This window comes from Oryzias latipes, chromosome 4, assembly GCF_002234675.1.
Source record: "Oryzias latipes chromosome 4, ASM223467v1".
In the NCBI taxonomy this organism is placed as follows: domain Eukaryota; kingdom Metazoa; phylum Chordata; class Actinopteri; order Beloniformes; family Adrianichthyidae; genus Oryzias; species Oryzias latipes.
The window spans coordinates 2,824,005-2,851,213 of NC_019862.2; the positions used below are offsets into that span (position 1 = coordinate 2,824,005).

The 27,209-nt window shown below is 45.2% G+C and overlaps 1 protein-coding gene across 1 annotated transcript; it reads right to left on the reverse strand.

Annotated features, from left to right (window-relative positions):
- sned1 (sushi, nidogen and EGF like domains 1) lies at window positions 1-26,950 on the reverse strand. The gene is made up of 31 exons (XM_011473681.2): window positions 26,372-26,950; window positions 20,475-20,762; window positions 19,501-19,641; window positions 19,221-19,383; window positions 19,011-19,136; window positions 18,643-18,756; window positions 17,953-18,066; window positions 17,399-17,512; window positions 15,414-15,461; window positions 14,091-14,183; window positions 13,851-13,979; window positions 13,479-13,598; window positions 13,147-13,263; window positions 12,334-12,465; window positions 11,823-11,996; window positions 11,633-11,746; window positions 11,429-11,542; window positions 11,219-11,332; window positions 9,892-10,008; window positions 9,512-9,799; window positions 9,247-9,430; window positions 8,935-9,047; window positions 5,885-6,163; window positions 5,610-5,751; window positions 5,454-5,536; window positions 2,933-3,031; window positions 2,597-2,713; window positions 1,991-2,078; window positions 1,804-1,883; window positions 1,694-1,721; window positions 1-609 (listed from the first exon to the last, which is right to left on the reverse strand). The coding sequence occupies exons 1-30, from the start codon at window positions 26,588-26,590 to the stop codon at window positions 1,696-1,698; spliced, it is 4,050 nt and encodes a 1,349-aa protein (XP_011471983.1). The 5' UTR covers window positions 26,591-26,950; the 3' UTR covers window positions 1-609; window positions 1,694-1,695.
- Between the last annotated feature and the right edge of the window lie 259 nt (window positions 26,951-27,209).

A 27,209-nucleotide genomic window follows, 5' to 3' on the forward strand; every position in this document is an offset into this window, starting at 1 on the left:
AACATTTGAACACTTTTATTATTAAAAAAATTCACCTACAAAATGGCCTATAAACACTATTTACATAGTAGCAAACAATATCTGTTGAGACGGAGAACAACATTTTACACGGAAAACATTGTGGACCATTGGCAGTAGAGAGGAGTAGTTTGTGGGGTGGGGTAGAAATATATATTTCCTGTTGACTCCACAACAAGCAGCATAGGGAGGTGTGAAGAAAAGACCCTGAACAGTTGAGGCTTTTTTTTCCCTGAGGGGCAAACCTGCAGCTGGACCACAGATGAAACCCTCTCCAATGTGTCAGCATGGAAATGAGGTATATAAGGTTTCTTATGCTGCTAACTTTTCATTTAAACTGATTGTATGCGACTGTGAGAAAATTGAGCCTGGAAACCTACAGAACAATGTGCATCACATATGCGCTGGTTGCTCAGGTGGAGATGCAGCCTTACTGGAGGATGGTTTGCTTCTTTCATTGGGTTTTGAGACAGTTTCTCAGCACAAAATGACCATAAGCAGATCATTCAAGTAGATTATTTACAACAAAATTGAAGTTCAGAGATTTCCCCATGACAGCTGTAACAGTCGTAACATCTGCATCCAGGAGATCTGGAGAGAGAGAGAGAAAAAAAACAACTTAATTTTAGGATACGTTTTTCTACTTTGTGGCTCTTCCCTCTAGGGGGGCACAGCAAATCCATCTATTCTTGTCCTCTGTATTTTTCTCGCTCACACCAATCACCATCATGTCCTCCTTCTTTACTTCTATGAACCTTCGCCATGTTCTTTCTCTTTCCCGGTAGCTCCAACCTCAGCATCCTTTCACCATCTCTCACCATCTCACCATCAGCATCTCTTTCACCGTCTCTCTGTGCTCCTGTCTGCTTTGTCTTAACCTTTTCCTATTTGCACACTTCCAAACTTCTTCACTTCACAGCAAAGTCTCCATATTTACTCATCAGCCACCACTTTGCAGTCACAGACCTATTTCTGGTTGCACAAGATGTCTCATGCATTTCAAGGAACTGGTTTAGGACCCAAAAGGCAGGAGACCAGGCCTGGTGGCAAAATCTTGGGGTGTACTCAGACTGCAAAAATCCTTTGTTCCGAACCGAGTCTGCTTAATTTCTTTCAGATTATCAGGGGAAACTAACACTGGTTCCCTGCAGGTGGACCAAATGTGTCCAGTCTGAACACACCCGTAAACATCTAATAATGTAAACATGACCAAAAGACCCCCATGCACTCAGGTAACAGCAAAAGGGTGAGAGAGCAGATGAATGAACAACTCTGGATAAATATGAGCTGTGGATTAATACGAACATGAACCTGGACTGGCTGTGACATTTTCATTCTTTTGGCAAAGTTCCACTTCTCCATCACCTCTGCCTCCCCCCCCCTCCCTCCCACATGTTTGTTGGCGTCTGCCCTGATTGGATGATCTCATCCAACTCTCTCCAGAATCAGTCCTCCTCTCGCTTACATCCACCCTGGGGGGCATAACCACTGACAACATTCAAAATCACCTTTTCAAAACCTCCTGCCTCATCACCCTCTCTGAGATTCTCTTTACCTCCAGAACATTCTCAGGAAACTCCTCCTCTCTTCTTCTTTCCATAAACTCTATCATAAGTAGTAGAAATTAAATGTAAAAAACCTTTAACTGCATTTGATATTAGATAGCAAAACAAACCTTTATTGTTGGTTAATTGTTCTTCTGGCTGTTAAGAAAAAACACAAGTGAGCCACAACAAGTGTTGCGTAAAAAATATCCTCATAACTTTGTAAAGAAATAGAACTTACTCCGACTTTTGCTGGGAAATATCTGTTCACAGATTTCTCTATAACACACATCCTGCTGTACTTTGTATATTCTTTTATACCTGCCAAGAAAAAAAAGGGCTTTAACCGACGAGCATAATGGCCACATTTCAACCTCAAACGTCAGCGTAGGAGCAAGCGAGGCCACAGCGGGTTTAATGAGACTCACAGGTAGTGGCACACTCCCCCCTCCCACACGGGCACACTCCTGGTCTCCGAGTAGAGACGGGTGCAGGGATGTGGCATCCGCTGGCATGCTGCAAAACAGCAGGCACACAACAGGGGAAGAAAGGGCATGTGGTCAAAAAGGAAAAGCACTTAGAGTGAGGCGGGTCAGAACCACCGTTCTGCCTGATGGAGGATTTTAAGACAGGAGTATTCAAAAAGTGGCATAAAATATTTTTGTAGAAAACAAAAGGTAAACTTTTTTAGGTTTTCTTTTCACTCTGTGCTTCACGGACTGCAGTTTATGAACAATGTAAAGCGTGTTTCCACACTGTGTTGTTTACTGTTAGCAGCTGTTCAGAAACACTGTTTCACATCCAAGATTGTCTCAACTAGATAAAGTATGACAAAAAACCACAGAAACAAGATAATTTTAATGGTTGAATGGTTAAAATAGCAGAAAAATTGTAGAAGGAGTTAAGCGGCTAAAAAAGTGGCAGAAGATACTAGAATAAAGAAATTAATAAAGAGAAACAGGAACATTTGGAACATTTTCTTGAAAAGAGCCAAGGTGAATGTAGAATATGTGTGGAGGGCCACATAAACGTACACAGTTCACAGTGCCTGCCTTTGAACCCTGGCGTGCAGCTGCAGATGAAGGCGCCGCCTCCGTTAACACATGTACCTCCGTTGAGGCAGGACAGACGGCGGCAGTCCTGAGGCGAGTCTGAAAAACAGCAGCTGCCATTAACCTCTTTAGAGGAGTCTGAGTTTTATGTTTCAGACTCTCCATTCCACCCTCTTCACAGCTGATACTGTGTGTTGATAGCCTGCAGCTCCACCAACACGCTCAAACCTCAAACACACAAGTGGCAGATCAGCTGGAATCACTTACACAACGAGATGAGACCTCTATTAAAAAGAAAACAGGATCCCAAAGACCTACCAGGCTTTGTTCTCAAGCTCTCCTCTTGAATCTCTAATGCAAGGCTGATTCTATTTGTTGTTTCTTCCATCTTCTCTAATCTGATTGGTGGATCTGGTTCTGCAAAACAGGACATTTTCCAAATCACTAATTGAGGAGTTCAGAAATCGTGGGATCAAGATGAAGGGCTCAAAATTTTGACGTCCAGCTCCTTAGCAAAAAGAAACTCATAGCTGAAGCCTAAAAGCCGTCAGAACAATCGGAAGGGGAACAAAGATCACATCTGGGAAATTTGTTTGGCTGATGACAAACAGCTCTGGAATAAAATGTATCAAGACTAAAAAGATTGAAATACATTAGTCAACTGCCATAAGCCAAATGCATTTTATCCCAAACATCAAACGTTTGTAAAAAAGGTTCAAAAGAATAACTTTCTATTGAAAACTGCCAGTTTTTCTTCAAGGCACGCATCGTTGAGGAGACAGTGCCATCGCTTCCCATAAAGGCAGCAATTTTAAGTGAGGTCAAGGTGGAAGTTGCACTTACAGTGGTTCAGACCCCTGCTTGAGAGAGGAGCGGGTTGCAAATCAATCTCTTAACTTTAAACCAGCACCGACTCTTCTTTCAGGACTCATTTATGCTCTGTGTATGAAACCTGCAGAGCTGACCTCCAGACACGCTGGAGAAACACTGAGACTGCACTCCATTCAAATGAGAGACAACAATAGTAAAATACATGTCTCATGTAAAAACAATGCCCCCTTCCCCCAAAAAGCCTCTGTTTGGTGACCTTTTCTTTTTTTCTACATAGTAGTAATGAAATTGTAATGAGCGGTGCAGCCTCCTGGCTGGACAGATGGTAGTCAAAAAAAAAAACTCCAAACAAAAATGCATTATATTAAAACTACACTAAGAACACGTATACAAGTCATTGCCACTAGTAAAAAAGTTCAAGTCCCATCAATGGTCACACACTTGGACATGGTACATTTGTTCTGTGCATTTGACCCCTCCCTCAGGGAAACGATGCGCTGCCATTTGTGGTTTAATCCCCCAATCCAAGCCCTCAATGCTGAGGGTGAAGCAGGGAGGCACTGGGTCCCATTTTTAGAGTCTTTGGTTTGACCCGACCAGTGCAACCACATGCTGCTGTCATGTGTGCAGGTCCCAAGTCTGGGGAAGCGCATAGGGTTAAGTCAGAAATCCGTCATGTGTATTGCATGATTTGCTGTGGTGACCCTGAAAAGGGAGGAACCAAAAGGCATAGTAGAGGCATGGATTCAAACCCACAACCAAATGGCCAATAAGAGTGGCCTCTACCACTTTGTGTCACCCGTTTTTAAATGATTTCTGAAAGAAACTTGTCTCTTGTTGTGCGCATATTTATGTTTTGACACATCTCTGTTGATATTTATTTAATTCTGGATTTGAACATTTTATGTTTAAACTTTATTTTTATTAGTTTTGTCACATGAAATTAAGCCACAAACCAAAATCAAAACAGAGGTTGATTTTTGGTGCTTCGTGGGTCTATTTGTTGTTAAGTCTCCATTTTTTCCACTTTTGGTGTAATTGTGCCTTTTGCAGTCTCAGCCTATATGTTATGGTTTCCGTTGAATAGATGTCGTTAATTGTTGATGTCCATTGCTCCTTTGATGGGACCGACGTAGAGCCTCAGGTCCTGGTTAATGTTTTAGTAACAGAACTTTAAATAAATATTTGTCACTTTGCTGGATTGAGTTTCCCGAGAACATGTACAAATAAAATAGTTCTGGCACCAAAGTAATTGTACATCCCAGCACTTTGCATGTTATATCACACACCATCTTCCAAAATCCTGTTACATTCGGACTCTTCCAAAATACATGAGAATGGTCTACATTTACTTCCACATTCACGCCAACAGCTCTGATTTGTTTTTAACTGTTTGTTCTTCAGTTTAGGTGTTATGAAAATTTTTCCAGGCAAACTCTCTTTTGGAGATCCAGTGGTGGTACGGTGGTGTCTCCACATGTCTAACCAATGTCTAACTCAGTTATCTTTATGTTTAATTCTTTTTCCCAGTTATCTTTTACTTTTAACATTGTGTTTTCGTCATTCTCCATAAAAGATTTACATAGTGTAATAATCAATATAGTATTGCTGTCTTTGTATGCCCTTATTATTGTTTGAACGATCCCACCCTCATCCCCAAAAGAGCCTCTCTGTATCAATGTTTTATACTAGTTTTTCATTTGTAAATATCTAAAAGAAATCCAGTTTTTCAAGGTGAAATTGCTTAGCAAGTTCTCAAAACTCTTCAGCTGTCTGTCCTTCTTTTATAACAAGCACCATTCTGTAATTGCTTTGTAGTCCAATATTTCTAAGTTTGATCATATTCTGTTGATTTAAATTGGATCTGAACAGTTTTATTTGACTTTGGTTCTCTCTCAGAGCGTCCTAAAAGGATGGTGATGAATGTGTCTTTGTCTGCCTCCTCACAAACCAGCTCTTGTTCCGGAAAAGTAAGCTAAACAGACCTTCAGATGTGCTTTAGACTTACTGGTTCGATGTCGAAGGGTTTTTTGAGGCAGGTGAGTGAACTTTGCTGTTATTTTTCCTCTTCTGTCAACCAGTTCTGTGAATCTGCAGGAGACACAAAAGCTCAGCCTTAACTGTGAAACTTCAGATCACTTCCATGTTTTGCTCTGTCTGGTACCTAAAGGAGTCGTCTGAGTTGTCTGTTCCTGCCGGACCTCCCAGGCCTGGCGTCTGGGATGAAGTACCTGGGCGTTCACTTGGGGTCCGCTGACCGGTCACTGATGGCTTCTCCCTCTTTGACGGTCTGACCTGCACAGGTACTTTTCCAGACAAAGCAAACACAGAGGAACCATTCAGTTTCAGAATCTTGATTTAAACTTTGACTCAGATCCGTTGCCTAATTGCTCCACATAGTGGCATGCTTGATTTTTGTCGTGTAGAGGATTGTCTCACATGTAGTGAAGGCTATGTGCTGCGGCGCGCTGGGAATCTGCTCTTGCCCTGTGTTTTTGACCGCACTGAGAGCCACGTAGTAGTTTTGTCCTGGATTCAGTTCACGGATCGTATAGGATCCCAATTTTCCGTTTGGCAGGAAGCGGCTCCTGGTGTTCAGCCCTCTGGTTACGTTGATCACAAAGCCATCCGGGATGTCTCTCGAGGGGCGACTCCAGGTGATCACCGCTGAGTTAGGGGTCACATGGGATAAGGAGAGGTTCTGTGGAGCAAGTGGCCCTAAAGGCAAGACATGCAATCAGATGGCAGCAACAGTAGCACTAAAAACTCTTACTTACTGCAGTTGTGCTCATAAGTTTATCTGTGAAAATGTCTTAAATTAAAACAATTCTGGAAAATCACAAGCAGTCTAAAATGTCACTTCCTATTTTCAAGATGGATTCAAACATGCAAAAAAAAGAACAATTCCTAAACTGGGGTAAACTGAAGTGTCAGGATTCTGTTTCTTCCTGTGTCTGCTCTGCTTTCCCCAAAAATCACCTTCATCACCTTCATCACCTGTCCATTGTGTGTCCTGAAAGAATTCACAGCAATTCATTTCCTTATTGCAAAGTAGATAAAGTTCATTGATGTCCACAAAATTCTACACACAACAACCCATAATCACAACAGGAAAAAAATACATTTAAAAATGATAAAAAAGGAAAAACCTGAGAAATCGCATATTCATAAGTATTCACACCTTTTGCCATGAAACTCTGATTGAGTTCAGGTACATCCCCTTTTCCACTGATCATCCTTGAGAGCTTCATTGACAGCTTCATTGAAGTCCACCTGTGGTCAATTCTGTTGATTGAATGTGATCTTTACAGGTACACTCCTGTCATCCCAGGATTGACAGTGCATGTCAAAGCACAAACCAAGCAAGAAGACTAAGGAATTGTTTGTAGACCTCTGGAACAAGATTGTCTCAAGGCAAAGGCTAGGGAAGGTTTCAGACAACTGTCTGCTGCTTGTAACCCTTTTGCTATCCTAGGCACTTTAACATTGGGAGTTGGGTCATCTAGACCCACTAGACAGTGCGCTGAACCTTTTTTCTTGAATGATTTGTGATCTTCACTGGTGTCCATGGATTACATGAAATCTTTCCACCTTTATCCACCTTTGTCATGGTAGGGAGAACACGTCAATGGAAGGGGGGAGGTCATCTAAGATAGTACAAGGGTTAAGGTTCCAAAAACAGTGACCTCCATCTGGAAGATGTTTGGAACCACCGGACTCTTCTCGGAGCTGGTCAGTCGTCTAAGTTGAGTGATGCCCTATGTTCGCAGGTGACCAATAACCCAATGGTGCCTCTGTCAGAGCTCCAGTGTTCCTCTGTAGAGACCATCTCTACAGCAATACACAAACAGGTCTGAATAGTAAATGGTAAATGGCGTATACTTATAGCGCTTTTCTAGCTTCTTAGAAGGCCCAAAGTGTTTTACAGTCACATACCCATTCACCCATTCACACACATTGACACACTGGTGGCCGCTCCGCTGCCGAACGCTGGAGCCATCCTTCCACCAGAGGCAAGGTGGGGTTCAGTGTGTTGCCCAAGGACACTTCGACACATGGGCAGGCAAGGCTGGAATAGAATCTGCAATCCTTCAATCTTAGGTCGACCGCCCTACCACTGCACCACGACCACTCTGTGAGAAGCCAGATGGAATCTACTCCTTTGTAGCCCGTCTGGAGTTTGCCAGTAGGCCCCTGAAGGACTCTCAGAGCATGAGAAACTAAATGTTCTGGTTTGATGAGACAAAAATGAATCTCTTTGGAGGGAACGCCAGGCACAGATGATCACCAGGTCAATATCATCCCTACAGTGATGCATAGTGATGGTAGTAGCAAGAACTGGAAGGATGAAGGCAATACTGTGATGTCCTGGATGAAAACCTGCTCCGGAGTGTTCTTGAACTCAGACTAGGGCTACGGTTCATCTTTTAGCAGCACAATGACCCAAGTACAAACCAAAGATATCAAGATAGTGGCTTCACAGCAACTTGGAGAATGTTTTTGAGTGGCCCCAGCAGAGTCTGGACCGTATCTGATTGAACATCTCTGGAGAGATCTTGAAATGGCAGTGCACTGTCACTTCTCATCCAACCTGATGAAGCTGGAGAGGTACTGCAAAGAGGAAATGGGGGAACTTAACCCAAAGAAAGGGAGCCAAGCTTATGACATCACATTTCAAACCAAGTGAGGCTGCTGCCAAAGGTGCATCAGTAAAGTATTGAGCAAAGGCTTGGAATACTTATGTACATGTGAATTATCAGGGTTTTGGTTTTTAACACATTTGCAACAAATACAAAAGACGTTTTTCACATTGTTAATAATGGGTTATTGTGTGTAGAATGCTGGAGACATCAATGAATTTGATCCATTTTGGAATAAGGCTCTAAGATAAAAAATGTGGAAGTAATGAAACATGTTGAAGACGCTCTTTATTTATCACTCTGCTTGCAGCCAGTAGTTTGTCTGAAGTCTGATGTCTTAAACCCTGCTCTGCCCGATCATGTTTTGACGCTCTTATGCCCTGGAACTGCCCCTGCTTGACCCCTGTCTGTATTTCTGCCCGTCTAGTGACAAACCCCTCTGATTCAAGCCTCCTGTCTCTGGACTCTGTGGAATCCTCTGCTCATTCCACCCTGGAGGACTTTGCTGTGTCAGCCCATAGCCCAGCTGAGTCCTGCCTGTTCAGAGGATCTGGCTCCATCCCTGCCTGCTTTCCCTTCTGCCTGTGTGCAATTTAGAAAAAAAGCGCCTTTCATTATTTTTATTAGCTGTCTGTTAGGACTAATCATTGTCTAACTTATTAGGCCAAACCTTTAAACATGCAGAGGTTATATACCTTAGTCCAAATATCCTTTTCCCCTTTTCTGCTAAACCTCTGGTGGAAATGTTTGTCAGTGTTGAGGTTTAAAAGTAAACACTGGCGTGATCTGCTGATCCCAGACTGCAGCATTGTCCAAGAGGAAACAAACTGTAACAATGATGAAGCATACTTGTCCAGAACTGCAGCGGTCCAGCTGAGTGGCTGGTGGAGGGAAACTCGTCTGGTCTGATTCCACTTTGAGTTAGCACGTCCACCGTGTACATCTGACCGGGCCCTAAAGACCTGTGGAGCACAAGCAGAAACACAAGAGTTTTGGTTCCCCAGTCCTGTCTCATTCCCTCCACAAGGGTGCCCTCTCCTGGGGCAGAAGGGAAGTACAGCCACCCCAAGGCTTTTCAGGAGCACCATCTTCCAGTGGCCACAGGGAACTACAGCCACGGTCCTGGAACTGTGTGGACACAGGTGCAGTGCAGAAGCTTACCTGAAGGTGTATTGAGTGGTGCTTATGTTGAGCACAGCAGTGCGAGCCTCACTTCCATCTAGTGGCGACAGAGACACGTGGACCCGGTTGACTGCTGCATGATGGGCAGCTTGAACGAGCCAGCTCAGCCAAACCTGAGAGGACGACACATTAACCACCTGCAGCTGCTCCACTGGTGGTGGTCCTGCAACACAGATGCACAGTAAGTTTGAAAATGTGTGGTGAGTCTCACCTGAACACATTTTTGGGCAGTTCTGAAGCTCACTGGTGCGAATGAGAGCAGTAGCAGGCTGGCTGGTGTCATTGCTGTTAGTTTTGAATTTGAGGGAGACGGCAGAGATGTTGTAGAGCATCCCAGGCTGAAGGCCTTGCATAACGTGGGTAAACTGACGATGGTCCAGGAAGTCTGTTTTAGTGCTGCTCTGACCCAGTGGAGCGTAGGTCACAGCAAACATGCTGATGGGGCTGAGGGAGGGCTCCAGCTCATCCCAGCACAGCTCCACCTCTCGCTCCTCCACACGCAGCACATGGAGACCATTCGGGGGCAGCAGGTCTGGAAGCAGAAGCATCCTCACGTTTCTGATCAAAGTGTCCAGCATGAAGATGCAATGCTCAGGGGGGAGCAGGGAACAGCAGGGAACTCACCTTTCTTGCAGTCTTTGCCAGTGAGGCCGACTTTGCAGACACAGTTGTAGTTGCCTTTCCTGTCACTCCAGCAACGGCCACGGTTTCCACAAGGTTTCAGTACACAAGGGTCTTCCACTGCGGGCGGGGGGAAGACAGGCAGTTGATGCAACACAGAGTCAAGCCTCTCTATCTGCTGCAGAGATGAGGGCAACATGCAATTCTACAAAAGGGTCTGAACATCCTCCACCTGCTCGTTCGCAGGTGTGTGTGTGCGTGTCCTTGTGAAGAAAAGAAACTAACTTCAAACTGTTTCAAATCAATTCTAAATGTTTCCTGTATTGTTTCAATCTGAGAACACTTCAAATGGCATTTTTAGTTCCTGATGTGAAGCCTCCCTGTGTTTTGGGGTTACATTTAGTATTTTTAACCTTAAAATACTTCAGAGGAACACGTACACGAGTCCAAGATGAGACTTCTCAAGAATCAGGACCTGAACAAACCCCATGTGGACGATGTGAAGCTGCTCGCTGAAGCGTGTTCTGGTTCCAGCACGGTCTCCAACGGTTTGGTGAATGATCAGAAATGGTTTAAATCCAAACTAACAGCTTCAATGTTGAACATTTTATATGTCTAATCTATTTCAGAATAACCAAAAAATATAGAAAGATGAGCTTTTAAAGAACATCTAAAGCAAGAATTAGATTTAAACAAACCAGACATCCTTCAAAACAGCTATCCAACAAAAACCAGAGCAGGACATGGAGCTTTGGACATAAAAGTCCAAATAAAAAAGCAACAGCTCAAGATGGTGCATCTTTAGCTGTGGAAGTGCTTTATTTCATACATGATGCAATTTTATAAAAACGTTAAATGCAGTCCATCCAGTCGGGATGAAAAGAGCCTCAGGCAGAAAAATAAAGACAGATCCATTTTCTCCTCAACTAACTAACTAACTAACTAACTAACTAACTAACTAACTAACTAACTAACTAACTAACTAACTAACTAACTAACTAACTAACTAACTAACTAACTAACTAACTAACTAACTAACTAACTAACTAACTACAACTGATTTTTTTATCCTACAGGTAAACGCATTGATCCAGTAAGAATTCAAGTGACGGCTTAAAATCATCCATACAGGAGTTTTTAAAAACTAAAAATGCAATCAGAAAACTAAAAGAAATCTTGGTTTGGTAAAAGAAGACTGAAACTAACTGACATCCGCACAAACAGTCCCTCTAGACCTCAACTGAAAAACAAATGCAAACACGTTTGGGCCCTCTAGGAAAAAAAAACACACAACATTTCAACTGTAAAAGAACAGTGCAAATTGACTTACACATTTGGCACTGCTCTCCAAAGAAACCGTCTTTACACAAACACGCGTAACTCCCTCTGTGAGCTCGACACACACCTCCGTTCAGACACGGGCTGGACTCACAGTCGTCCTGCTCTGCACACACATATTCACACGGTGGTAGAATCCGTTGTTTCCTGTGGGTCAGTGCTTAATATTTGTTACAGCAAAGGTTAACAAGAAGAACTGCACCTAGTTGACAGCTCTGGCCCCTGAAGCCTGGCCTGCAGTGACACAGATAGGAGCCTGGCTTGTCCTCACATGTCCCCCTGTTCATGCAGGGCTCTGACAGGCATTCGTTTGTGTCTGAAGGGAGGTGAAACATACGCAGGCACTAAATATAGATCTGTGGGTGTGAAGAAGTGTGTTTGTGTGTGGAGTTGACCACAGCTTTACCTAACTGGCAGCGGTTTCCGCTGAAGCCATCCTTACACGTGCAAAGAAAGGATCCGACGTTATTTTGACAGCTTCCGCCGTTGAGGCACGGCTGTGATAGGCACTCGTTGATCTCTGGTGGAGGGAGTGTGATGATCAGAAATTGCTGTTGTAACTGCAGTCTTTGTGTGTGTTTCTGTGTGTTCCAGACCTTCACAGACAGGAGTCTGGCTCCATTTTCCCAGAATGCCGCAGACGCTCGTGGCAGTCCTAGGAATAGATGTGAAGCCTGAGTGGCAGACGTACACAGCCACTGAGCCGGCTGTCATGGAGGAAAACTGGACGTCAGCATGCTTGACTTGTGGAGGCGGCCCACAGCCCTGCTCTGAAATGAACACAGGCAGACAGACTGTGCTGTCAAGGCTGCACAGAGCAAAAAGGCTGCACAGTAACACGGCTTCACAAGCAGGGGGCTTAAAAGAGCACATTGAGATCATACTCATGCTGATAGAGGTGCTTTCCATCTAGACGTCCTTCTAAAAAAACCTCAAGCATGTTGTTTATGCTTGTGGAGACGAGTCATCAGGTCTGATCGGGTCTCACTTTTTTTTTAGCTTCTGGAGCTTTCTTATGTGTGAAAACGCAGGACTTCCAGTGCAGTAAGACTGCTAAGACGATCTCAGTGTGGTGCCAACGCCCACCAGTGCTGAGGCCATGCTTACCTGATGAGCTCCTGCCTATTTCACAGTGCCTGCCGCTGAAGGCTTCCATGCATTCACACTTATATTTTCCTATGTAGTGGAAGCAGGTCCCACCGTTCAGACAGGGACTGGAGGCACAGGGGTCAGGCCTTCCTGGAAGAACCAAAGGAAGTTTGACGTTCAGAGATCTGGCTTTTATAGGAAGTCTAGGAAGGTTACAGTGAGAAGTGAGGGCAGGTCAAGTGGACGAACAAAGGTTGGTTGGTGTTGGGTGGTATTTCAATGGTCCATGTAACTCCAATTATCGATCCTAATCATTTCTTCAAATTTTGCGACCTTGAAGCAGCGTTTTGGGCTCTGTAACGTTTGTGTCAAGTTTACTGAGTGATGTAAGAAAAGCTCATTGCAGAAAGGATTCTTAGTAATTGTTGTTTATTTTGCTCCTTTTCTTCTACATCAAACATATCAACTCTAATAACATTGAATCTCCAGACATTAGAAGGAATAAATGAGCAAACAGCAACACGCCTCTGAGTGTGGTGTTACACAATAAGGTACGATAAGACTTTATTCATCCCACGATGGGGAAATTCTTTTCTTTGCAGCAGCGAAAAAGACATCCAAATGGCAAAAGTGACATTCAATCAAAATCAAAGTGACCTCCTGGCTCAACAGTGCAACACCACAAAACAACAGCGGTGGAGTACAAAGGGAAGGGAAGGACGTTTAGATGATGGAGAAATGAAAGTGTTGTCACATGTGTGCTTTGAAGCAAACAGGAGAATGACATGAAAGATTGTAGACACAGAGACATGACCTTTGTTTGGAACTCACCCACTTCACAGTGTTTTCCAGTGAATCTGTAAGGACACACACATCTGTAGCCCCCCGCCTCCTCTTTACAGGAGCCTCCATTGCGGCAGGGACCAGAAGCACAAGTATTCAGTCTAACTGGAGAGAGACAGTGAAGGGGAATCCTTGAGGCAGAAAGCACTTAGGCTTTTAATCACACAACATAAATCACTTCCACTCCACTCAAATGCAAATCATCATTTCGAGAAACCGCCCATAACTCTGACAGAAGAAAAAAATGATGGCAAGCATCATTACGAGAATTGGCAGGTGTCCTGAAGATTGGGTCTAAAGTAGCAGCAGTGCTGGTCTACCTTTTTCGCAGTGCTTCCCCCAGTATCCATGTCTGCACTCGCAGGAGTAGCCCCCGTCCCGTTCATAGCAGTACCCCCCATTCAGACAGGGAGAAGAGTCACAGACCGACTGGGGCTGTACTGAAAAACACAAACCCAGATTTGACTGTGTTCTACTGAAGCTACGTACAGCTCAAATCCTTCACATGCATGGTATAGAGTAATGGTGTCATACTTCAAAAACAGACATATGCAAAGTTCCCTGTTAATTGACTCTCATTGTACTACTTGTGGATCATATATAACCTTAAAGCTGCCACAAAACCTGTTCAACAGGATTCAAAAGAGCGTAGGAAGAAATCTCAGAGCTCAGTTCAGACCTCAGGCTCCTACCATCTGGGTAGAAGTCCTGAAGATCGAAGTCTGCTCCAGTCTGGCACGAGCACACGAAGGTCCCGCCGTACTCCAAACACGTACTCCCGTCAGGACAGGGTCTGCTGCTGCACAGTATCTGAGTGACTTCTGACAGACAGGGGTCATTGCAAGAGGGAACACTACAGTTGAAGAAACATTGCACCGTTTATCCAGCTTTTTTTCGTCCTTCTGACGGTATTCAAAGCCTTCTGAACTTACCGAACTGACAGAGATCTCCAGTGAAACCTGAAGGGCATTCGCAGGTTCCTGTGCTGCCCACACAGACACCCCCATTCTGGCAGAGGCAATGGCCTGCAGCACACACAGATACACAGGTTGGACAAAGTTTGTAATTCAGACAGAAAATCCTAAAGAGGAATCGGATTCTGCTGCAGCAAGCTCTTGTCTCTCATGTCCTAAACTGTGAAGCACGTTGGTTGACTTCCTTTTGGGGTTCTGAGAGGAGAACCTAGCCGTCAGCGTGCTGCACATCCTCCCTCTACAATCTGCAGGAATGCTTTTGTTTTCCTCTCCCTGCTAATTGCAGCAGTGGATCAAAGGCGGCGGCTGCATGGCAGCTCAGTGGCTCCACTTTGAAGACCCGCGAGCCGAGAGGAGGGCAGGACTTTTCTGATGATATGGAGCATATTTTGTGACCAAAAATGTATTGCCCCAAGGGCAATTCATGGGTTGTTAATTTGCAAAAGCCACTTTCATTGGCCACCTGTGCAGCTCGGCTCCTTTCATCTGGGAGCCTGATTAAGTCGGATTCTCGCCACTTTCTCCTTTTTTCCAGGATCTTGCTCCTTTTTCCATTGTGCCTTCCAAGTGAGCCAAAGAGAAACCATTTAGGAGATTTAAAAGTCTTTAAAAGCACTGATAGTTAATGAAGACAGAGGTGAGAAGTGGTGTGCATTTAAAACACTTGGAATGATTAAAATAGCTTTCAGCAACAAGCCAAATCTGCTGAATTGAAGAAGTTTCCCTCCGTTTGTTCCTAAAGCAAACAGAGATGATTAAAAGCCTATCTGACATTTATTCTGCTTTTCAGCCACAGCTGCACTTTTTTACAACTCTAAAGAGTGACGCTAAGGCGAACTTACAGGAAGCAACAGTGATGTGAAAGAATGCATATTTCACCACTTGTGTTAGAAGAAATGCCCCGAATACCAAGAAGCAGCTTTGACTCGTAAACGCGCCATCTCAAGTCTAGACAAAGCACTTCCTTTTGTTGGTAAACGAATAAAATGAGCAGTAAAACAACGATTGGCAGGATCAAACTGCTGGTTCCCGTCGTAAACTGGGTGAGGTTATGTTGATTTGGATAATAACAATACAGTTTGATCACAGCAGTCGCTTCCAACCCAAATTCCTGCGGTTTGACACAGCTCCACTTCCAACGCCTCCGTCTGCTCTTCACCTGCCCTGCTGCCTCTTGTCACCCCAACCACAGCCCAACCACAGCCCCTCTGCTTTCAGAAATCTTCAATCCAAAATATCTTAAAGGTATGTGAGACAGTTTGAAGAAAGCTGCACGTTTACCTGCTTGGTTGTCTGTCTCAGAAGAATTGACTTTCGGCCTCATCAACTCTGAGAGAAAAGGAGGGAAAAGTGAGTTTCAAAGCTCGCTCTCGTCAGACTTGAGGGCTCACTGCCCTATTCAGAATTTAAGAAACATTTTGGGTCATTCTTCTAGTCCAAGGACTGAGCTCTCAAAAACACAGACAGGGACCCCTGTTGTTTATTATTCCTTCTGTAGAAAGTTAAGGTGGCCGGTCCATTTATTTTTGCTGTACTGGTGTTTGTTATGACACATATGTATGTTGCTCATCTGCTCAGATCTTGCTTTTACCGCTTTCCTCAGGCTCCATGACCTGACCATGAGCAGCACTGTGCCGCATCACCGTACTGCATCAACGTGCCGCATCACCGTGCCGCATCACCGTACTGCATCACCGTACTGCATCACCGTGCCGCATCACCGTGCCGCATCACCGTACTGCATCAACGTGCCGCATCACCGTGCCGCATCACCGTACTGCATCACCGTACTGCATCACCGTACTGCATCAACGTGCCGCATCACCGTACTGCATCACCGTACTGCATCACCGTGCCGCATCACCGTGCCGCATCACCGTGCTGTTGTTTGATAAAGTTACATGGACTGAACTGATGTCAGAGGCTTAAAACCACTTTTGAACTTGACATGGACTTCTCCAGTCCGGCTCCCAGGTTTGGCATCTGCTGATGACTAAGTCAGATGAGCTTTTAGAAAAAAGCTGCATTTTGAAAAAATTGCACAGTTTGTCTAATTCATGAATGTGTGAGTGTCCTTTGGATCTAAACTGAAGGAATTACTCATTTTTGGAGTGTCAAAGTCTAAAGGGCTGCAGAGAAATTGCCTAATGTCAACTGAACAACTACAGGATGTCAACCATGTCATTCACAGAACTAAAGGTTGATCAATTTGCAAATTCAATGCATGACAGCGTAATGCTGCCATCAAAACGAAGAGGAGCTGTCGCACTGCAGCCAAAGACGTGACATAAAGCAGACTGTGTGCGGACTGTGTTGACTTTGTGCACAGAACATTGTAGTTCTACAGAGAGCCAGACTGGACAGAGGTGGACAGCAGGGTCAAGTGTCCTTATTAAGGCCAAAAGGGTACACATAAAAGAGGCAACTAAACGACTGTCTTCAGGGATAAACAAGACAAGCAGTGTTTCATGTAAACAATGTATACTATTTCCAGATGTTTTTTTGTCTTAACTTTGCCCATCGTGCGTGAAAGAAACAAAGCAGCTATTTACAAGAACCTGAGTCCAGCTACCAGGTGTGGTGGTGGTCTGGACTTGTTTTGGAATCAGTGCATTCAAACACACACTTTGCATATTGTATCACTCTGAAAAAAAAGAGACAACCCTTTTCTCTGACAGGGTCAGAGCTGAAGAATGCAACCTCACAGGTTTAACATAGAGACTCCCGTTTGTCAGGCCATCTTTCTGCCTCCACTCAGAGAAGAGGGGGGAGTGGGGACCCTCATTTCTTTGCTGGGAACCATTAACAATGTGAAAATGAGTTTGGTTTAAATCTGAGGTAAAGCACAGAATTACTCCATTTGCAGGTGGTCAACATGTGCCGCTTCTGGTCCAACAAGCATCTTCATGGACAGTTCAACCAGGTCACCATGACACCCGGAGAGAACCAAAACTGCACAGCACTACAAAGAAAAGATCCTTCACAACAATGTAACAAACTCGTAGTGCCACAATAAGAAATGATGACGGCAACTACACGGGCGGTTCCATGATGCTGCATGTTAGTCTAATCCTAAATAATTAATTTAATACGGTAAAATCCCTCATGTTTATCTGCTTTGAATGTCCACAAACGTTACAAAGGAAAGAGGCCGAGCTTCTCTTGTCCCAAATGAGGGGGACACATCACAGACGCTGCAGCAAAGCAGATAAACGCCGGACTGTAAAGACGTCAGTGAAAGGTTTGCCAAACCTTCTCTAACTCACCTGTTTGACAGAACGCTCCAGTGAAGGTGGAAGGACACGTACAGGTGAAGCCAGCCACCTGATCCATGCACTCTCCTCCGTTCAGACAGGGCCCGGACTCACATTCATTTATGTCTGCAAAATGAATAGAACATAATTATTGGGAGATGAACTCAGAGGGGATTGTGTGAACTTTACACGGGATGAGTAGGATTGTACTTCTTTGTGAAATGGCGTATACTTGTGTTAAAGCAGAGTTTCAAATAGTTGACAGATGTTTGGCACCGACTGTATTGTTTCATCCTTACGTTGCCAAATGGTTTGAGATTTTTCATCAGCCATCATGAGAGAAGAAGATTAGAAAAAAAACTTCTTCCTATTGTGGTTAATGCTACACTGAATGACCCAAGTGTGCAAAAAATGCTGCTGTTTTTAAATGTATTCAAGCATAACCCATTAGTCTAGAGAGCCGAGGAAACTCTTTGGACAGGAGCCTCTGGCAACAAGCTGAGTCTGATGTGGAAAGTGCTGAAGAGAAGGTATTCTGCAAAAAATCCATGGGACAGCCGTCTCACCTGTCTCACACAGGACACCGGTGTGGCCTGGCTGGCATGCACAGGTGAAGGAACCAATGCCCTGTGTGCATGAGGCGTTGTTCATGCACGGCCTGTCTTCACACTCATCGATGTCTGCAACACACACACATTAATTAATGCATCCGTCTCACTGCTTCTCTCACTCTGCAAGTATGTGTTGCTAGAAGAGAAGACGTTTGAAACATCTTCACAGGTGCAGAGGCTGCAGAAAACCGGGACCAGCTACACGAGGCAAACATTGTTCTGCAATAAACAGGATGAGATATTCAATAGAAGGATCTCATGTCACAAATTTTCACAAATTTTTTTAGAAACAGGGCTGCCCTGTGGTGTAGTGGTTAGCACTTTTGCCTCACAACGAGATGGCCCTGGTTCTACTCTTGGCCGTGACCTTTCTGTGTGGGGTTTGCATGTTCTCCGCGTGCACGCGTGGGGGTTTTCCCGGCACTCCGGCTTCCTCCCACAGTCCAAAAACATGCTTCATAGGTCAATTGGGGAATCTTCTTGCAACAGACTTTAGAGGAAACGGCAAAGAAAGGTCACTGTGGGTCCCACAGGGATGCACACACCAATGCTGCAGCTGCTCTTAATGTGCTGAAGGGGATTCATGTGGAAGAGGAGATGAAACAATGAACGGTGCTGCAGCTTGTAGCAATGGATCAACTGTACCTGTTTCACATTGGAGCCCTGTGTATCCAGCAGGGCACTCACAGGAGAAACTGTTGGTGTGATCTTTACAAGTCCCTCCGTTCTGGCACGGATTGGAGGCACACTCATCAACATCTGCAGAGACACACAAAGGAGGCAGTATAGTATCTTTAATCGGGGTGGAACATCTGTTGTGTTAATGAGCTGAATTTAAGCAGAATGGATTCCATCCAGTTATTGGGGAAATATTCAGGTGTGTTCTGAAAAGTGGAGAAACTAGAATTTTCCTAACAAGGAGATATTCTTTTTCCTGGCTAATCTAGAGCAGACAGTTCCTGCCAGAGTGTAAACTGCGTCAGAGGAGCAGGATATACAAGCGTTTTTCTCACCGATCTGGCATCGTTGACCTGTGAAGCCGGCCAAGCAGGAGCAGGTGAAGGAGGGGTTACCTGTGATGCAGTCATCAATGCAGCGGCCGCTGTTCATGCACGGCCGCAGGTGTGGGCACACTGATGCTGGATGAGGACACAAAGGTAAGGAGAATCACAGGAGATATGCGACAGAGGCACCTGAGCTCACGCACTCCCAGCAGACCTTACCAGAGTTATTGCAGCCTCCCACCTCCACCTGTGCATCATCTATGCGGAAGACCCATCTGCCTGGGTATCCCACGTTGGTTGTGGCCTCCACGTTCACGACATCACTGGTGCGAGAACCTGGAATGTTGAAATAACGCTTACCATCACCAGCATTGAAACCTGCCTGGGAAGAAACCAGCAGAGAGGCAGACATGACAAAAGATGACTGACATACTCGGGGAGCGTGGAGCAGATCAGGACTGGCGTTCTGACCGTCAGAAAACCGACAGCGTGGTCTTACCTGCGCCGCAATCCCCCCCAGGCCCTTCGGGTTCCCCCCACTGCTGGCATGCATGCCTGTCGTCCAGGTGATGCTGTTGTACTGGAAGATGGTGAAAGAAAGCTCCCCATCTGTGATGAGCACCGCTTGAAAAGTATTAACCTGCACGGAGAAGACTCTTTTAGACCCTTTCAGAAAAGATGTTTAAATCTGAGTGTTCACAGAACAGGCTAATATGCTTAATGTGACAGTGTGTGGTCATATTTTTTGAAGGAGTTTTTAATTATTAATAATGTCTCCATATTAACATATAAAGACATAAAGGTTTATGTGAAAGCTTGAGTTGAGGTCAATGGCAGCTAAGACTGGTAACCTAAAGCCGGAGGGTTTGACTCACTTCTTAACTAGAGACAATGGAAATCCTAACAAAAATGCATCTATAAATATACAGTTCTGTCCAGTGACGATATATACAGTTCTGTCCAGTGACGATTTTTGGCAAAAATCCCTACTACTTTGGCAAAAATCCCATTTCAAAGATTTCCCTGAAATGGTTTTGATCAAAGAGTTCTTCTCCGTTTATTTAGCATTCATGAGGATTCCATTTTCCTCTGCTGTGGCCGACATGTTCAAATGCGGCCACCTCAAACCAGATTACTCACATATACATGTATGCGCAGTTATTCTCAAGTTCTGGCTCTTAGCAGCTCAAGGAGGCAGAAGCTGGATTTACTTTGGTTTAAATGTTTCAGCTGTTTGGCAGCGTGTCAAAGGGGTTGCTCTCTAGTTTCCATGTGCTCTCAGTAACAGCATGCGAGTCACGCCGGAGGGGGAAGTAGACTACTGTAACTTCTAACCCACAGAGCCTCAAGTATTGAGTTTCACTGTTTATTTTCTCTTTAAATACTAATAGACTACATTTACTTTAAAGGAATTAGATTTTCAAAAACATTTTTTAGCCTCTACAAAGGTCAAAGTTCAGCATGGGCTGGTACCGGTGTTTGGGAGTTTCCTCCAAAGAAAGTCACTCGATGCCAAGTACAGATGAGGGTCCATGTTGCATTAAAGTTGGGAAACTCGGTAAAGTAGGTGCTGACATCGCAGGAGGCCCTTCTCAGGACTGAGGGGTCCAGGCTCTCCCGGTAGAAGACCGTCCCAGCTCTGCGGTTGTCCACGTCAGCCCAGAACGGCGCCACGACCCTCCGATCCCCCGCAATTGGAAAGGCCACAGGTGTGAACTGAGACACCTCCCTCAGGAAAGACACAAGGCCGTTGTTGTTCACCTGAGGAGATGCAACTGCAGTTATGGCACCTGCATGAAACATGCCAACAAGGTTTTCACAATGTTCGCCTGAATCACTCTGTTTACTGGATCAGGTGGGGCTGGAGGGGAAGTCAGCAAACAGGTTCTGACCTCACGGAGTCGACTCTAGCGGCGTTCGGCCGAAGCTCGCCTGGCGGATGTTTGCTTTTTCTATGTGGCAAACAGACGCTAACTTCATGAATGATGAAGCAGCTGAGAAAAGCCGCTTTCTGCTGCTGCTCCAACTTTACCTCAACAACACTGTGCTCTGCCTCTAAACACCCAACGGCCTGAGTCAGCCGGAACACAAAAACAAATGAGTCCAGCATGACGATGGCAGACAAAGCTGGGAGAAACGAAAGTTTTTCAGAACCAAGGTGCTGCGTTCCAAAAAAAAAAAGACTTCCCTGCATTCATGATGCCTGAACAGGAGTAAAAAAAGCATCTTTTTGGTTACTGAACAGGTGTAGAAATTGACATCTTTATTTTTGGCTTGACTCCATCATTTATCTCTTCTCTAAACCCACTGCATTCCTGCCTGGGGTCACGGGGTCGCTGAAGTCAACCCAGCTACTGTCCAACAACTTTCCAGTCCATCGTGGAGGTAGAAGAGCAACCAGACACATTCACACCTAGGAGATCATTTTAGAGACATGAAGCATGCTTTTGGACTGTGGAGGAAACTGTTGTGTCTGAAGAGAACCCACACGTGTACGAGGAGAACACACAAAGCAGGACCTCGACACTGAGAGAGACAAGAAACTGTTCCCTTTAGCTGATCACAGGATAATTGATCATCCGGTTCTTCTTCTTTCTCTTCACGTCTCATTACAGCTCAGTACATGACAGACATGGACCTCAGACTCAAACATGGATGCACAGTACAGGTCGCAGTGGGATGAGCTGACTTTTCCCCTCAGAGCAATGAGGCCCTGGTTCAAATCCCAGCTGGGATCCATTCTCATGCATTTGTACGTTCTCTCTGCTCAAGTGGCGTTTGTGGAGGTAATCCTTCTTCCTCTCACTGTCCAAAGTGTCTGACGGGTGCACACCCTCAGGAGTATGACCACTTGTGGTTGTCTGTATGTGAACGTCCAGAGAGGACCCTGCCTTCATGCTGCATCCACAACTTTAAGGGATGAAATAAATCTGTGAAGGACAGTGTGTGTCCCTTTCGGCTTTTCCCATCAGGGGTCGGTGCTTACAGAAAATGTCTGAGGGCAAAAGGTTTAAGCTGATCTTTCAACGTAAATGATCAAATGTAAAGAGAATCCTCACAGCAAAAGATCTTTTCCTGATATATGTCCACTTTTCCTTTCATTTGTGAATCTGTTTTTCTCTGTTTATCATGTATGTACAGCACGCATGTTACTGGGGGACAGAGGGGATGCGGCCAGACGCTGCTTTATTCAGTAATAAAAGCTGTATAGCACAAAGATTAAACCTCCTATGTGACAAATGAAGAATCTGAAAAACACGATGCTCCAGATCTGACGCCCTCGCCCTTCCCTTCAATAATGCGGATCTTTGTTTGTTTTGTGTGTTGCTTGGAGAAAAGCCTGCAAATGTTTTTTACCTTCTCAGCACAGTGAGCCTGTTAAAGAATGCGCCAAAAATATTTTCCTTTGGCCTTCACTTGAAAAGTTTAAACAATGTGTAGAGTTCTGAATTTAGGAAACTTCCCAGCCTCTTCTTTACATTTGCATGTGTGTCACTCACAGCAGGGAAGAATGTTGACGATCATGTTGTGTCGTTTGCAGGACAACAACTGAGAGGAGATTTTGCACATGGAGAAAATGACTTAAACATTTAGATCAGGTATACAGGAAGCTGTTTGGTATGTTTATGAGAGGATTATGGGTAAAATAAATCCTTACTCATCCATTATTTTGTCAGGAGACTTGTGATAATAATACTGAGCTATTAGTGGCCGTTACAGGGGGGAGCATTCTGCAGCTGCACGCGGTGTTTGAATGGCCTCTGAGCAGATCCATTCAGTGAAAAAACAAGAGACAGAAATCCAACTCTCAACAACCACTCCGCATTTTACAAGCCTGTGTCTAAACTTTCTTCCAAACTGTTGAGAATCCTTGTTTCATAATCAGCCTCTGTGGCAGAAGAGGAACTGTGACAAAGAAACGCTGCAGAACTCAGCGGCATGCATGTGTGAAAACCTCCAGTTGGAGACTTCTGCTGGAAAAAACAGCAGAGGAAGTTTTGCTTGGCACATCAGGGGAGCTCAGTTGATTGTTCCCCCCTGACTCCGCTTGGCGTGGTGGGAATGTGTCCGCCGTGGGGGGAAAGAGGACGGGCCGTCGGGGCAGAGCGCCGGAGTCACGGACAAACGTGACGGGGGGCAGATTGACGGGAATTAAATCCCCTCAGATCCAGAGAGACCTGGGTGGCAGGGATTTGAAGGTGGACCAGTTTACAACAAACAGAGCAGAGTACATAATTGAACATCAAAACAAGACGTATCCAAAAAGTAATTCCAGCATCTGGAAATGCTCAAACTTGTATGTTTTATTCCTGTTTTTAGCCTGCTTGATAAGGAAATAAGAAGAAAGGACTTGAATTTGAAGCTGGGTGTAGCTGCTACGACAGACAGTCCCACATTCGTCACAGAGTAAATGGGTTCAGAGGTCATTGGAGGAAGGGGGGGGGCCAGGTTGACCTACCAAGAAACAGGTCTCCCCCCACATTTTTTCAACTTTTAATGGGGCCACCTTATGATCCAGAATTCTTGTTTATATTCTGGAATTCTCTTTCTGTAAATTTTGAGAACTTTTGGTGTTTGAGTTTCTTTAGAAGCGATTTTTGAACCAAAACGTGTCTCTGGTTTGTGAAAAGCCACCAGCGGAGTGAAAGACTCGAAGGGTTAGTCCAGGAAAACATCACCTTTCCTAGTCAAAACTAGAGGCTTCACAGCAATGAACTTGTCCGATTTATTTGACGAGACCTGAGCCTGTGAGGACAGTCGGCGCTCTGTGCTCTCGGCCTGAAGCAGCTCCGTCTCCCCTTTAGAGTTTCAGCTGAAGCAATCATTTGTCTGCAGCCATGTCAGAACTTACAAACAGCTTCTGTGAAGGAACACTTCACTGGACACCCCAATCCCACTTTCTGACCCTGAAAAGCTGAGTAAAAAAGGGCACTATTCTGAAAAGTGATGTTAGGTGGCCACATGTTTACCCCACTTATGTCCCCCTTTACACAGTATACAAGACCCACAGCAAACGTAATCCTTCTGCTATCCTAGGCACTTTAACATTGGGAGTGGGGTCATCTAGACCCACTAGACAGTACTCTGAACCTTTTTTCTTCAATGATTTGTGATCTTCACTGGTGTCCATGGATTACATGAAATCTTTCCACCTTTGTCCACCTTTGTCATGGTAGGGAGAACACCTCAATGGAAGGGGGGGGTCATCTAAGATAGCACAAGGGTTAATCTCTTCCTGTAATAAATAATCTGGAGGAAAATGGTCTTTTTTCATCAAAGTTCTGTATCAGAAAGTGAATTAAAAGACCATCAGTCATGTGAAGGATGTTTTTTTACTCCAGTCTCAGATTGGACGTATTTTCCTCCAGGATTCAAATGTATCACAGCTTTGTTTAGTACCGCGTGTGTCTTTAAAATCCCATAGTTGTACATGTAATTCTGCATTTTAGGAAATACATTTAAAGTCAATCTTACTTCCACAAGCAGTCAAAGGCTGTTCCCTAATGTCCCGCTGTTCCATTAAAGAGTATGGTTTTTAAATGCTTGCAGATGTAGTCTCTTTGATAGCGTTTAACCCGACACATGCATGTGCAAAGCACACATGCAGAAATGTAGGACTTGTTGCATGAAATGTCAGAGGAAAATGCTAGCATGCACTGTGGATTTGCTTTAGCTCCGTTTTCAGATGATGATAAGAATTTCAATAGTTCTAAGGGCCAGAGTTTTCCCTGCTGTCCACACAACAGGGATTGACTAAGGAAAGGGAAACAAATGGGTTTATAAGCTCAGATTCCTTAATGCTGCAGATTTGTCTATGTTCTGTTGCAAAAAATATCAAACCAAATAAGTTAATTTTTCAAAACCAAGCAGCAAAGCCGTCTAGAGGAAGAACCTGCCTAATTATTCAGGAATTGGGGGATCAGGGAGGGGAGATATGGACGAGGATGGGAGATGTCACCAGCAAATAAAAGCTGCTGGATATAACGGCAGGACCGGAGGAGATTCAGAATGACGAAGGTACGCCAGAAAGTGTAGCAACTGAAGAAAATGATACGTTTTGCTCCAGAAAAGAAACAAAAGGCTCAAATTTAAACCCAGGTTTTGACCCAACTCATCAGTCAGCATCCACACACTCTCTTGTATTTGCTTGTCTTCAGCTCCTGACAAAAGTCATCGATTCAACTTTACGCTGCAATGCTCAGGGAGAAATGAGCTGCTCAGTCGTCTCCCTGCAGGCCTCCTGCATGACAGCGAGCGTTCAAGTGCTTCACATTTCAACTGATTGCCACATTTGGTTTAACAGAATATTACATTATTTCCAGTTGGATAAAGAGGAATGTGCAGCATTCCACTTTTTATGTCCACCAACTCCAGGCTGCGATTGAACATAGCTGCCAGATCCTCGTCTTATCTTGTTCAGGAAGTAGGCATCTGTATATTTAGGGGGAAAGAGACTATTTGCAGGACACACACAGCAGCATGTAATCAGTTCTGGCGTGCTGCAGAGAGAAAGGCTGCCACGGCCCGAACGCTGCAAAGCAGTTGAAAACATTTCTTCATTAGGAGACTGACCTCACCCCTACTGGCACAAATGCTGAGATTAGAAAGGCGGCCTTTAACCTTGCCCACTGTTGCCATGGTTCCTCAGCCTCTCCTGCCAGAGCAGGGAGGAGGCGGGAGTGACTCCAGGAGAGGACGGGAGGATTTGCAGAGAAAGTGCAGATGCAGAACCACAACAGGTGGTGTTGATTTGGGGGAGTTCGGTCTCTCCGTGTGCTGGAACTGAAACCAACACATGACAAAGGCAGATCAAAGGGCGCTTCGCTGGCTGCGCGAAAATCCTTGTCAAACCACCCTCCTTCCTCCCACGAGCACCGTTTCTCCCTCTCCGGAGTGCATACTTTCTCTGAACTCCAGCCTCGTGTGAGGAAGAACAACTCACAGATGCTTCAACAGCAGTAAGAACACAAACTGTCATTTCTTTCAACAGCCCTCTGTAGCCTCTCCATAGCAGGGGTCACCGCTGTCCACCCGGGGCAGCGTTTCTCGCCGTCCCCCTGTGAACCTGACCGCCCTGAGGGTGCAGGCAGGGCACATGTAAGGAGAAAAGAGCTGCATGTGGCTGTGATTGCAGCCACGGAGGGAAAACACGATGTTTTCCTGCTGGAGAGCAGATGAACATGCAGAAACTCTCAGAAGGCAGTGCCGTGTAGCATCTGGCTGTGCTCCAAATCAAATCTCCCCTAGCCCCTTCTCCTGCACATTTCACACAGTTTCAAACTTCCCAGGGCACACACACACACTCATATACAAACACTTTTCTGTGCGTTTAAACTGGAACGCACAGAAAGCCACACTAGTGTACTCACATACAGCCCCGTGTGCCTCTCTCCAAAGAAAGGGAAAGCCACAGAGATCTCCTGGAGCCCGGAGCCGCCATCGTCCTGAGTGATGGTCTGCGAGTCCCCCGCCTCTGGGCCAAAGGGGTAGAAGCCCTCCAGGGGCACGGCAGATTCCACTTGGGGCAGCGTGTTCAGGCAGAGCAGTGCGCAGCAGCAGGACAGCAGGGCTTGCAGCAGCAGCACCATGGCCTCAGCCACACAAGGATGGAGCTGACAGCAGGCAGCGTGAAAGGGAGGGAGGAGCGCACACACCTCAGGCAGCAAGTGCAGAGCACAACAGACGCGTGAGTTCCTCCTCTGAGCCAGAGCAACCAGAGTCCTCCCCCTCCCTGGTCCTGCTCCTGCCTCCTCACAGGTCCTTCAGAAGGGGGCCAGGCTCCTGGTGGGAGACAGGGGAATACTGCAGATTCTTTGCATTCTGTTTGCTGCCGGCCACGGCAGGCTCCTCTCTGAGCAGCTCAGATGAAATGAGGAAAGGAGTGAAAGAGCAGTGATTCAGTGGAGATTTTTTCAAACAATCCAGTGAGTTGGTCCCTGATGGTCAGCTTAGCAATATCCTCAATAAAAGCTCTATTCTGCCTGCCAAAGGACTTCTTTCAGCTTAGGTCCCGCCTCCCCACAGGGATTCACTACCTTGCATAATTAGTTCCCTCCAGCCAATAGCTAAAAAGAGGCTGGTAACTGGATAACTACTGGGCGGCTCTATGATAATCAAAGGGCTTCTTTAAAGTTACAAGGTTTTCCTTTGCATGCACAGTTACCTGGGCGTGCTGTGGAGAGAGACGTCCGTTTGACACACTGTAGA